General features: G+C 41.3%; 1 protein-coding gene across 1 annotated transcript in view; it reads right to left on the bottom strand.

Moving 5' to 3' along the window:
* ccbe1 (collagen and calcium binding EGF domains 1) overlaps positions 1-14098 on the bottom strand; it is a 392272-nt gene that overhangs the window by 15404 nt on the left and 362770 nt on the right. The window contains exons 8-9 of the mRNA XM_059989658.1: positions 7556-7695; positions 5682-5717 (exon numbers count right to left, since the gene is read on the bottom strand). Of these exons, the coding sequence (XP_059845641.1) occupies positions 5682-5717; positions 7556-7695 (176 nt within the window). The remainder of the gene's footprint in view (positions 1-5681; positions 5718-7555; positions 7696-14098) is intronic.

Here is a 14098-nt window from a genome sequence, read left to right as displayed (position 1 = left end):
GCCTCCCTAATCTGGAGTATTGCATTCAATTCTGGTTGCTCCATTATAGCGGGAATGTGAATGCTTTGGAGAGAGTGCAATAGACGCTTGCCAGCATGCTAGCTGGATTAGGGTGCATGTGCTATAAGGAGAGTTTGGATGAACTAGGCTTGTTTTCTCTGGAATTTTATAGACCAAAGAGAGGCCTGACAGAAGTTTAGAAATAATAAGAGGCATAGATAGAGTAGAAAACTGGTATCTTTATCCCAGGATCAACATGTCCAATTGCCTGCCAGTAGTACAGTGCCATCGGCACTGGGCTTTGAGCTGAATGCTCCAGGGTTTGGACCTAGTCTTTCCATGCACACGTTCTATCCATGATTGGTTGAGCATTGAGCTCATAAAAAACAGATAAATGTTAATGACATGGCAGAAAATGCCATTCAATGGGCCACAAGGAAAGGAATAACAAAGGAATAACCTAGTGTCTAATACTAGGTTAATGTTAGAGGCAAAAGTTCAAAGGAGCTGTTTAAGGCAAGTTTTTTTTTACACAGATTGATGTTTGTATGGAATGCGCTACTTGGTGAGGTGGTGGAGGGAGATATATGATAGAGCCGCTTAAAGGTCTCTTAGGAAGGCTTATGTATCTGCAGAGTTTGGATAAGGACCAGGTGCAATCAAAAAGGATTAGTTGTCATTAGCTTAATTACTTTGGCATGACATCATGGGCTGAAGGCCTATTCCTGTGCTGTACTGTTCTATGTTCCGTGTTCCAGCAGCTGTGGTGTTTTCCTTTTTGATGATTAATAGTGTCCTTTGAGAAAAGACTGCCTTGCAGGCTGTGATGTGTGTGCCAAGGATTTAGTTCGGGACTTTCTCACTCTGCCCCGTCTCTTTGAATTCTATATTCATTGGGGCAAGCAGGTTTTTAATAATATTTTTCTGTCCACAATTCCTTCCATTCCTCCGACTGCACACTGGCCTGAGGATGAGAGAGTGCATTTGGGTTGTTTCTTCTTGTCTTTTGAAACGCAAAAACCTTATTTTAATCCATATTAATTTATGTCCCTGGATAGGAAAATTTCACATCAGTCCAATGCCACTTTGAAAGCATTTAGATCAATGAAGAATGTATTAGGTTTCTCTGAGGAATGAGAGGACCATAAGACCATAGGACATTGGAGCAGAATTAGGCCATTCAGCTCATCGAGTCTGCTATGCCATTCCATCATGGCTGATTTATAATCCTTCTCAATGCCATCCTCCAATGAGAGAATTCACAATGGGATAATAGTCTGTGGCCCTGATTCTTTTGCCACAAATTCAGCAGAAGAATTTGATTTGCTAAAGTGAATCTGTTTGGGGGAAAGATCAATATTGACAATATTTTAACCTCATTGTGTCTAAATATATGCAGAAACTGTTATAAAATGACAACTGAGTTTTGCTTAAGTGAAGAATACACAAAGGGAATGTATTTTTACCATTGGTGCAGGCTGCTCCCATCAGAAAAAAGGTACAAGAGCCTCAGGACTCACACTGCCACGTTCAGGAACAGTTATTGCCCCTCAACCATCAGGCTCTTGAACAAAAAGTGATAACTTCACTCAACTGCACTTGCCCCATCATTGCAATCTATGGACTCACTTTCAAGGACTCTTCATCTCATGTTCTCATTATTTATTGCTATTTATTTATATTTACATTTGCACAGTTTGTTGTCTTCTGCACTTTAGTTGAATTCCCTAGTTGGGCAGTCTTTAATTGATTTTTTTATAGTTACTATTCTATAGATTTGTAGAGTATACCCACAAGAAAATGAATCTCAGGGTTATATATGGTGGTTTGTATGTACTTTGATAATAAAATTTACTTTGAACTTTGATCTTAATTAAGCTCCATTCCCATGTTGGTGACAGGTGGAATCAATTTAACATCGAGCTACCCATTCAGAACTTTGAGAGCCTGTAGTATCTGTCTGTAAATATGTTGTCAAAATTCCTCTGTCATGAGATATAAAGTACAGAGTAACTCTGATGTGTGAAGAGAGATGTGGATCTATTAGTCTTATATTCACCATTGTTTAGAAGACTGAAAAGGGAGATTTAAAAGATTGAGAAACCAGAAACCGACAAATGTCCATTGGGACCAGTGAGACCAGATGCACAAAGGATATTCTCAATAGTGGGAAAGTCATGATGAGGGTAATCATGACAAGTCTAAGGATAAAGGATTTAAGATTCAGATGAGGAGACATTTTTCCCCTCCAGAGAATGATTAACTAATGAAATTCTCTACTACACAAAGTAGTTGAAGCTAAGTACCGGTATTGGTTTATTGTACCATGTACCAATTTACAGTGAACAACTTGACTTCCATACTTATTATTTATTATTTATTTGTAACCAGGTGACCGTCGAATCTTACTCATTTTCATTAAAAGTGTACTTAGGCATCCAGCTGGGTAATGCTAGAATAATTGTTTGTGTCCTTAAGTGGAAACGGTGATGTCTTTACACACGCGTGGGATAGTCGGGAGACCATTTTGTATTCTGCAGAAGCAGCTGGTGGGGCTTTCAGATTAAGTTCCTCCCAGAGGTACCGGGCATGGTGAGGAAAAGTGAGTATTAATTGACGATATCCATGTGAATCCATTTATGTTCGTTGGGGAATCAAGCATATCAGTAATTTGACATGTTTTACGTATGGATGCTTTAAATTTTCATGAGTGAAGGCAACAGCGCCGGATAGCGTGGCTTGTGCAAAGTTCCTCACTGGCCAAGTAACTTCCTGTAATTTAACTACCAGGCAATACCTTGTAAAAGTCGTGCCAAAGTGTACCTTTTATCTAACTTCATTGTATCATGACTGATTGTGAATGTAACAGCGTAACATCTCTGTTTAGAAGTTAAGCACGTGTGGAGTAGACATCTTTGATGAAATGTATTTGCTTACATTTTTGCTGCTACGTATAAGGTAGAGGGTTGGTGGGATTCTAATGTTGTTTGTAATGTGTTCCTTCAGAATTGTCACTACCGTATTAGTTTTGTGCGGTTTGCTTTATGTATTTTTATACTGCATGCGTAATCCATCGATACACAAGGGTGTGGATCGAAGGTTAGTCTGAGATTGTAACGGCAGGAACTGGTTGTAAATTTGTTTGTTTGTTTTAAGACCCCGTTCCGGCACTAAAACATCTAAAACAGATAAAGGAATTAAAACCTGAAAAAGTATTTGTTGTCCTGAGTGTGTACTTTTCCCCAGGCTGCAAAATACTTATTGAGAGATACTGTGTGGAACAGGTCCTTCTAGCACAATGAACCCACCTATTTAACTCTAACCTAATCACAGCACTATCCTACTAATCAGTATGCCTTTGGATTATGATGTAGGCAATTATGGTCTTGACTATGATTGTCCTTGGTAAATTTTTCTACAGAAGTGGTTTGCCATTGCCTTCTTCTTCACTACCTGGCATCAATGATCGCACAACCAGGAGTTGTGATATGCACTAGCTGCTCATATAACCATCCACCACCTTCACATGGCACTGATCGGGTGGGGGAGGGGTGGGGCAGGAGGCTAAGCAGGTGCTGCACCTTGCCCAAAAGTGTCCTGGAGGCTGGTGGAGGGAAGGAGTGCCTTACACCTCCATTGGTAGAGCTGTATCTGCACCTTGCCACCCTGAAACTGGAGTACCAGAAGGAAACCCTCCCAGGGAGAATGTACAAATTCTGAACAGATGGCATTGAACTGAAATCTGACTCTGGAATGGCCTGAGCTGTAATAGCACATGCTAACCACTACACTAAAGTGGCGCCCTTCCTTTCACACAGATCAAATCATTACATGTGGAATCGAGCTAGTGTAACAATGCAGAATACAGTGTAGAAGCTACCGAAAAAGTGCAGTGCAGGTAAATGTTAAAGTGCAAGGTCATAACAAGGTAGATTGTGAAGTCACCTTATCATTCAAGAGGTCCATTCAAGTGTCTTATAACAGCAGGATAGAAGCTGTCCTTGAGCCTGTTGCTATGTGGTTTTGGGTTTTTGTATCATTTGCCTAATGGGCGAGGGAGAGGTGAGAATCACTGGAGTGGGTGAGGTCTTTGATTACGTTGGCTGCTTTAATGAGGCAGTGAGAAGACCATTAGACATAGGAGCAGAATTAGGCCATTCAGCCCATCAAGTCTGCTCCACCATTCTATCATGGCTGATTCATTACCTCTCTCAACGCCATTCTCCTGCCTTCTTCCCTTAACCTTTGACATCCTTACCAATCAAGAACCCATCAACATACACAGTACAACATGAGTGAATCTGTAGATGCTGGAAATAAATAAAAACACAAAATGCTGGCAGAACTCAGCTGGCCAGGCAGCATCTATGGGAGGAAGTAGTGACGACATTTTGGGCCGAAACCCTTCATCAGGAGTGAAGTTTTCTTCTATACTTTCTCCTTGGTTATGTAAATTTCACCCCAACCCTAACCCTTCTCTCCTGATGAAGGGTTTCGGCCCAAAATGTCATCACTACCTCCTTCCATAGATGTTGTCTGGCCTGCTGAGTTCTGCCAGCATTTCGTGTTTTTAACATACGCAGTACTTGGCCTTCACAACCATCTGTGGCAATAAATTATACAGGTTCACACAGTCCATAGAGGGGAAGCTGGTTTCTCTGATATGCTGAACTGTGTTCACAGTTCTTTATGGTTGCTTGTAGTCGCGTGCAGAGCGGTTGCTGTACCACTTGACAATGCATAATTCTCAATATTCAAGAAAGAATTAGATACTGAACTTAGGACTAGTGAGATCAAGGAATATGGGGAGTAAACCTGACCAGAGTATTGAATTTGGACGATGAGCCAGGATCACATAGAATAGTGTAGTAGGCTCAAAGAACCAAAGGGGCTACATCTGCTCTGACTTTCGATGTTTCTTCCAAAGCATTAAAAAGAAAGATACAGCAACTCTTACAGACTCAAGATATCCTGAGGGATTTTGCAACCTAATGTATATTAAATGTGGCATTGTGTTGTAGAATACAAAACAGAGTGTTTGAGGAGACTGTGATGAAATAAAACTGTATTTTATTGAGGAGGCAATAAGACCATAAGACATAGGAGTGGAATTAGGCATTTCAGCCAAAGAAGTTTGTTCCACTATTCCATCATGGCCGATTTATTATCCCTCTCAACCCCATCCTCTTGCCTTCCCCTGTAACCTATGATGCCCCTACTAATCGAGAACCTATCAACATACCCAATGACTCAGCCTCTACAGCGGTGGCGGCATGGTAGAATAATGATCAGTACAAAACTTCACGGTACCAGTGACCTGGGTTCAATTCCTGCCACTGGCTGTAAGGAGTTTGTATGTTCTCCCTGTGACTGCATGGGTTCCTCTGGGTTTTCTGGTTTCCTCCCAGAGTCCAAAGACATACTGTAGATTAATTGGTCATTGCAAATTGGCTCATGATTAGGTTGGTATAAAACTGGGGGATTCTGGGTGGTGTGGCTTGCAAGGCCAGAGAGGCCTACTCTATACTGTCTCTTAATAATTAAAATAAAACAAACAATATTTTCAAATGAATGTGCTGAGATCTATGATGTTAATAAAAGAAGATTTCAGCTTATTAATGATATATCAGTTGATGTCAATGCATCCTACCATAATAAAACAGGTGGGCTGCTTTTCCTACCTTGGCACCATCTCTTCCAGACGCTCCCGGTGGACCCTGATATAAATGGAATAAGCAATAGAGTCTCATTGTGATCCTAAAACAAAACACTATGAAAGTGAAGTAATAATATCAGAGAATTATTATCAATGGAGCTGACTATCATAGCATAGTGGTTAAGATATCAGAACAACACCAGAATTCTAGATCACAGATCCAATGTTGTAGGTTCAAATCCCACAGTGGGGGTTTTAAATTCAAGTATCACAACTGTTGTGAAAATCAGTCCACAAGGGTCTCAGCCTAAAACATCGACTCATTATTCTTTTCTGTAGATGCTGCCTGACCTAGTGAATCCCTCCAGCATTTGTGTGTTATTGTGCATGAAACACACATTCTTTTTTTCTTTTTTTGCACTACTTATTTAATTTAACTTTTTAAATACAAAAGTTTGTATATCTATACTTATTACTGTAATTTAATGTTTTATTATTATTTATTTTATCATAAGATGCGTTGATCGAGCGGATAGCCCGAGACATTTCCCCAGGATGGAAATTGCTAAAATGAGGGGCATAATTTTAAGGAGATCAGAGAAAAGTATAAGGGGAGTGTATTTACCAGTGCATTAATAACAGAGTCAATTATATCAAAATGAAAATGATCTTACTGAATTTTGCTGTATTTTACTGGAAGCTCTACACTGAGCAGAGGAGATCTGTGAACAAATAGTTATTTCATTTATTGAATCTTTTTAACCCTTGGCAGAATTGGACTTTTATTCAAGTGATGCGACCCCAGCCCAATGTAATGTGGGTAGAATCGTCATTTTTATTCCTGTTAAGATGAAAGCTGGTAAAGGAAAATAGGGTACAAAATGTAGGTAATCTAGTGGTAGATGACATATTAAGCTCCCTTCACAATATTTCAAATATATCACAGATATTTTGCTAATGTCAAGGGTGTCCTATCCTCCAAGAGGACCACAAACTTTTCGTAGGGTTTGGAGGCTTGTGGTGCCTCAATGATCCAAAGAGCTATGTTGTCTGGAGGGCCTTGTGCTTTGGCTTTTGGTGGTGTCACCCATGACAAATAGGTCAAAGGGTAGAGCCAAGACTAAGAGTGGTCCACCAGTCCTCCAGACATGGAGGTTCAGCTCAGGGCTAAATGGAAACATCATTGAAATGGAAACACCAGAGATAACTTCTTTATCTGTGTGTGACTGTATGGTCAGTCAGAGATGGAGGAGCCTCATTGCTGGTGTAACAGGCAGTAAGTAAGTGAGGGGTCCCATCAATTTCAGCGTGGTGGGAATTGATCAGCACAAGTTTATATTCCCAGAACATAAACCCAAGACATTCTGCAGATGCTGGAAACCTTGAGCAAACACTCAAAACGCTGGAGGAACTCAGCAGGTCAGGCATCATCTGTGGAGGGGAATAAACAGTCAATGTTTTGGGCTGAGATCAGCTATCAGGACTGGAAATGAAGAGGAGAGAAGCTGGTAGGCAATAAGTGAAGTACAAGCTGGTAGGCAATAGATGAAGCTATGTGAGTGGGAAGGTGGGTGGGTGGGAAAGGGGTGATGAAGTAAGAAGCTGGGAGGTGAATGGTGGTAGAGGTTAAGGTCTGAAGAAGAAGGAATCTAATAGGAGAGGATAGTGGGCCATGGAAGAAAGGGAAGGAGGAGGGGAAACAGAAGAATGTGATGGGCAAGTGAGTAGAAGAGAAAGGGTGAGAGGAGAATCAAATTTGGGGATTGGAAAAAGGAAGAAGGATCAAGTGGGTAATGCTAATGAGTTTTATTTCTGTCATGGTGAAAGCTTGCCCATTGATATTTGAGAAAATTTGATGTTCGTTATGTTAAACATTTCAGGAAAAGAGTAGATACTGACCACTGGGCCTCTTCTTCCCTGTTTAATATGAGATATGTCAGGAGATGGGCCCATTGGTCCCATGGGTCCTCTGGGTCCTGGGGGTCCAGGCGGTCCCTGTTGTCCCTTTGGGCCGTTGCTTCCTTTGGGACCAGGGAGACCTGCAGAGCATCAGGAAAAACATCCAGATTATATCAGTGTTGGATGTGCAATTATCATATTAGATGAGCAGAGGTTCCTCTAAGAACAAAAAGGCAGCAAGTTTTATTTTTTCATGGGGTGCCATATGCAGAGAGGTGCCTGGATCTGTCCACGTACTGATAGACAGGATACGGATGAAAGGTTAGCACGATTTGTCAGATGCACCTTGAAACATACAGTGAAATGTGTCATTTGTGTCAAATCAAATCAGCAAGGGTTGTGCTGGGGACAGCTTGCAAGTGTTGCCACACTTATGGTGTCAACATAGCATGCTCAAACTTACTAAGCCAAAGTTTACACCTTTGGAATGTGGGAGGAAACTGGAACATGCAAGGGAAATGCACGGGCCTCGTGGCAAATATACAGACTCCTTACAGACGTGTTGTGTGTTCCGAGGTGCTCTTCTACACACTACTCTTGTAACACGTGGTCACCAAGGTACTGTACTGTAGCAGTTAGTGCGAAGCTATTACAACTCAGGGCATTAGAGTTTGGAGTTCATTTCTGGTGCTGTCTGTGAAAAGTCTCTGGACGTGTTCACAGTGGAATGGACTGGTTTTCCTTGGGTGCTCCAGTTTCCTGCCACAGTCCAAAGCCATCCTGTGTAGGTTAATATGTCGTTGTAAATTGTCCCGTGATTAGGTTTGGGTTAAATTGGGGTTGTTGGGGGCTATACAGTGGCTCGGCTTGAAGGTTTGGAAGGGTCTACTCTGTGGGTTATTGCTAAATAAATAAATTAAATTGAGTTACAGTTGCCTTCCTGTCAGCTTGAACCACTCGAGCCATTCTCCTCTGACCTCTCTTATTTACAAGACATTTTTGCCCACAGAATTGCTGCTCACTGGATTTTTTTGGGACCATTTTCTGTAAACTCTAGAGACTGCTATGTGTGAAAACCCCGGGAGGTTCTGAGATACTCAGATAACCCCCTCTGGCGCCAACAATCATTCTATGGTCAAAGTCACTTAGGTCACAATTCTTCACATTTGTTGTTTGGTCTGAATTACAGCTGAACCTCTTGACCATGTCTACATATTTTATTCACTGAGTTGGCATAAGGCAGGAAGATAAGGGAGGTGGGGTAGCACTCTTAATTGAGGATGAGTTCAGGGCGATAGAGATGATCTAAGATCTAAGGAGCAGAATGTAGAGATTAGGAATAGTAAAGGGAAAAAAAATCACTGGTGGGAGTTGTCTATCTGCCACTAAATAATAACATTACAGTGGCACAGGCAATAAACAGAAATATCTGAGGCATGTAAGAAAGGAACAACAGTTATCATGGGGGAATTTAACTTGCACACAGATCGGGTGAATCAAGCTGGTTGAGGCACTCTTGAGGAGGACTTCATAGAAAGCACACATGAGGACTTTCTTGAACAGCAGTTACTGAACCTACAAGGGAACGTGTTATCTTAGATCTGATCCTGTTCAATGAGACAGAGATTCACCAGAGATCTGGTAGTCAGGGATCCTCCTGGAAAGAGTGATCACAGTATGATTGTTTCTCATACAAATAGAGGGTGCAATAGTTTGATCTAAAACTATTGTATTACTAAACAATGGAGACTACAATGAGATGAGGGAGGATTTGGCTAGTGTAGACTGGGAACACAGACTATTTGGTAGGACGGTTGAGGAACAGTGGAAGACTTTCAAAGAGAATTTTCAGAGTGTTCAACAAAAGTGTATTCCAGTTAAGAGTAAGGACAGTATGGGTGGGGAGAGCCAGCCTTGGATGACTAAGGAAATAAAAGACGACATCGAACTAAGAGCTTGTGTATACAAAATCTCCAAGAGTAGTGGAAACTGAAAGATTGAAAAAACTTTAAAAAGCACCAAAGAACCACTAAGCAAGCAATAAAGGAAGGGATGATAGATTATGAAAATAAACTAGCACAAAATATAAAAATGGATGGTAAAAGTTTTTATAATTATATAAAGCAGAAAAGGGTGGCTAAAGTGTACATAGGTCCCTTGGTGGACAAGAAGGGGGAATTGATATTGGGTAATAAGGAACTGTCCAAAGCTTTAACTGACTATTTTGTGTCAGTCTTCATGATGGAGGACATGTCTAACATGCCAAAGAGAGATGTTATGGATGTGATGGGATGTGAGGATCTCAACTCAATAGCTATCACTAAAGAGGTAGTGCTGACAAACTTGTGGGCCTGACCATAGATAAGTCCTCTGGTCCTGATGGAATGCAGCCCAGGGTACTGAAAGAAATGGCAGAAGTTATAATAGAGGCTTTGGTCTCTGGACTCTGGCAGATCCTGGTGGATTGGAAGACGGCAAATGTCATACCACTGTTCAAAAAAGGATGTAAGCAAAGGCAGGTAATTATAGGCCAGTTACTTTAACAAATGTAGTTGGGAAAATGCTTGAAGCTATCAATACAGAAGAAATAGTGAGGCATCTGGAAAGAAATGGATCCATCAGGCAGACACAGCATGGATTCAGCAAAGGCAGGTCCTGTTCGACAAACTTACTGGAGTTCTTTGAGGATATAATGTATTAACATGTACAGAAGATTGGTTAACCAATAGAATGCAGAGAGTTGGGATACTTGGGTGTTACTCTGGTTAGCAATCAGTGATGAGCAGAGAGCTGCTGGGGTTGGTGCTTGGCCTGTAACTGTTCACCGAATATATTATCGAGCTGGAAGAGGGGACCAAGTTTAGTGTATCTAAGGTTTGCTGATGATACTAAATTGAGCAAAAAAGCAAATTGTGCAGAAGATATGGAGAGAAGTTACTGAGAAATATAGATAGGTTAAGTAAATGGGCAAGAGTCTGGCAGATGGAATACAATGTTGGTAAATGTGATGTCATCCACTTTGGAAGGGAAAAAAGGAAGAGCAGGTTATTATTTAATTAGTAAAAAATTGCAGCATGCTGCTGTGCAAAAGGATTTGGGTGTGATTGTGCATGAATCACAAAAGGTTGATTTATAGGTGTGGCTGCCCTTCCTTGCTAGGGGGATTGAATTTAAGAGCAGGGAGGTTATGCTGCCACTGTACAGGGTACTGGTGAGGCTGCATGCAGTTCTGGTCTCCTTACTTGAGGAAAGATGTGCTGGCATTGGAGACAGTGCAGAGGAGGTTCATCACTTGGATTCCAGAGATGAGGGGTTAGACTATGAGGAGAGATTGAATCGCCTGGGACTGTACTCGCTGTTATTCCGAAGTATGAGAAGAGATCTTATAGAAACATACAAAATTATGAAAGGGATAGATAAGATAGAGGCAGGAAAGTTGCTTCCACTGATAGGTGAGACTGGAACTATGGGACATAGTCTCAAGGTGCAGGGGAGTAGATTTTGGACAGAGATGAGGAGGAGCTGCTTTTTTCAGAGACTGGTGAATCTGTGGAATTCTTTGCTCAATGAAGCAGTGGAGGCTACCTCCGTAAATATATTTAACACAAGGTTAGATATATTTATACATAGTGGGGGATTAAGGGTTATGGGGAAAAGGTGGTGATGAATCCATGGTCAGATCAGTCATGATCTTATTGAATGGTGGCGGGTTCGACAGGCCAAATGACCTACTCCTGCTCCTATTACTTATGTTCTTATGTAGATGAACTTTGAATAATATTTTAACTAATATTTTTATGTGTGTCTGTGATATATATTTTGTGGGTGCATTGAGGTTTGGAGGAACATTATTTCATTTGGTTGTATATATGTACAGGCAAATGGCAATAAACTTGAACTTTCATCTCAGATGTTGCTGCCTTCTGGACTCAAAACTGAATCTACTTCAGGCAATTTACATTTTATACCAGTTTCTGCTGCAGGTCATGTTTATTAATGGTTCAGTTTTTTTCTACACCAGCACCTTTCTTACAGAACTTCATTTTGCAGACATAGGCAAGAGAATGGGTCAGATATCCTCCCTCTGCACTTAGAAGGCAAACTACAGATGGGGATAATCAATTCATTGAAGAACGGTTTCTTCCTCTGTAACCAAGCTCAGATCCAATAATCTAATCTTAAGGCTAGAATTGCTCATTATAAAACTGTCACATAGACATTATAATTAGCTAAAAGAAGCTCTAATGTTGTATACTTATTATTGAGGGGAATGGCCACAGGTGTACTCTGCACTGGCTGTGCATTTCCCCTCCTTCTCCTGACAGTAACCCTTTTACTTGTCTTCTGCAGTCTAGGGGTAACTACCTGCCTGTAGCTCCTGTCTATCACCTCCTCTTTCTCCCATATGACTTGAAGATTATTGAGCTGCAGCTCCAGTTCTTTAATACATTCTCCCAGTAGCTGCTACTTGGCTCACCTGGTGCAGATGTGTTTATCTGGGAGACTGGAGGTCTTCCAGACTTCCCACGTCCCATACAGAGTACAAAACTCTGCCCCTGTAGCCACTCTCACTAAACAGTCATGTCCTAATAGACAATAGGTGCAGAAGTAGACCATTCGGGAGATGAGGAATGAACAAATAAGAACAGAAAGAGAGTAACTTACAAGATAATTCACCCAAGCCTGACGAGCCAAAGTCACTGTAAACACTGGTACACTGAAAAGAATGGCCGCCCCGCCAGCAGTTGAATTATTTTCATTGGCCATTTCTAATGAATCCCTCTTGCTGATTGGTTATTCCTCAACTCAGGGAAACTGCCACAGAACTCTGCCTTTAAAATCTTGATCACCGCCTGATTAAAAAGTAGCTCTTTTTACACACCCCTGACACTGATTGTCCAACTCAGAGAAAACTAGATCCAAGCTCTGCTTTTTAAATCTGGACTGCAGACCTGACTGAAAGGTAGCTCTTTTTATGCACTCCTGATGTTGACTGTCCAAGATGCCTTTGGATATTCAGCTATGATAAAAGCACTAAATAACCAGAAATTATTCTGTTTGTTGTTGCAAAATCATTACAAAGTCAATTGGTAATAATATAACAGTAAGAAACAGAACAATGGAAAAGGTCCAGAGAAGATTCACGAGACTATCTCGGGAATTAAATGGTTAACATCTGAGGAGATTTTTATGGTATTTAAGAGAATGAAGTGGGTTGGTGGAATCTCACTGAAAACAGTTGATTGTGAGGTCTTGCTGGAGTTGATGTGGAGAGGATGCTTCCTTTACTGGGGGAACCACAAAACTCACACCACCAGGTTCAGGAACATTTATTACCCCTCGACAATCAGACTCTAGAACCAAGCGGGATGACTTCACTCAACTTCATTGAAATGTTCCCACAACCTATTGGCTCACTTTTAAAGCCTCTTCATCTCATGTTCTCAATATTTATTGCTTGCTTATTTATTGTTATTAATTCTTTCCAATTGTTCTTGCAGAGTTTGTTGTCTTTTGGACACTGGTTGAATGCCAGATTGGTACAGTTTTTCATTGACTCTGTTATGGTTATTATTCTGTGGTTTCATTGAGTAAGCCCTCAAGACAATGAATATCAGGGTTGTGTGTCATGACAAATATGTACTTTGATAATACATTTACTTTGAACTCTAAGTCCATGACCAGAGGGCACAGCCTCAGAATAGAAGGACATCTCTTTAGAACAGAGCTGAGGAGGAATTTCTTTAGCTAGAGGGCATTGAATCTGTGGAATTCATTGCCACAGATGGCTCTGAAGCCAAGTTATTGGATATATTTATTGTGGATGTTGACAGGTTTTTACTTATTAAGAGCATCAACAGTTATAGAGGGAAGGCAGAGGAATAGGGTTGAGAGGGATAATAAAATCAGCCGCGATGGAATAATGGAGCAGACATAATGGGCTGAATGGCCTAATTCTGCTCCTATATCTTATGGTATTATGGACCTTTGGTCATTTTCAATGTGTCCGTTCTTTGATTCTTACTCTAAAAACCAACATTACTGAACCATCAGCACACACAAAATGCTGGTAGAACACAGCAGGCCAGGCAGCATCGATAGGGAGAAGCACTGTCGATGTTTCGGGCCGAGACCCTTCGTCAGGACTAACTGAAAGGAAAGACAGTAAGAGATTTGAAAGTAGTGGGGGGAGGGGGAAATGCGAAATGATAGGAGAAGACTGGAGGGGGTGGGATGAAGCTAAGAGCTGGAAAGGTGATTGGCAAAAGTGATACAGAGCTGGAGAAGGGAAAGGATCATGGGACGGGAGGCCTCAGGAGAAAGAAAGGAGTGGGGGGGAGCACCAGAGGGAGATGGAGGACAGGCAAACAACTAAATATGTCAGGGATGGGGTAAGAAGTGGAGGGGGGGCATTAACGGAAGTTAGAGAAGTCAATGTTCATGCCATCAGGTTGGAGGCTACCCAGCCGGTATATAAGGTGTTGTTCCTCCAACCTGAGTTTGGATTCATTTTGACAGTAGAGGAGGCCATGGATAGACATA

Source organism: Hypanus sabinus, chromosome 14, assembly GCF_030144855.1.
Source record: "Hypanus sabinus isolate sHypSab1 chromosome 14, sHypSab1.hap1, whole genome shotgun sequence".
Taxonomy (NCBI): Eukaryota; Metazoa; Chordata; class Chondrichthyes; order Myliobatiformes; family Dasyatidae; genus Hypanus; species Hypanus sabinus.
Note: the sequence above shows the minus strand (reverse complement) of the source record. Positions and strands in the feature narration are given on the sequence as shown.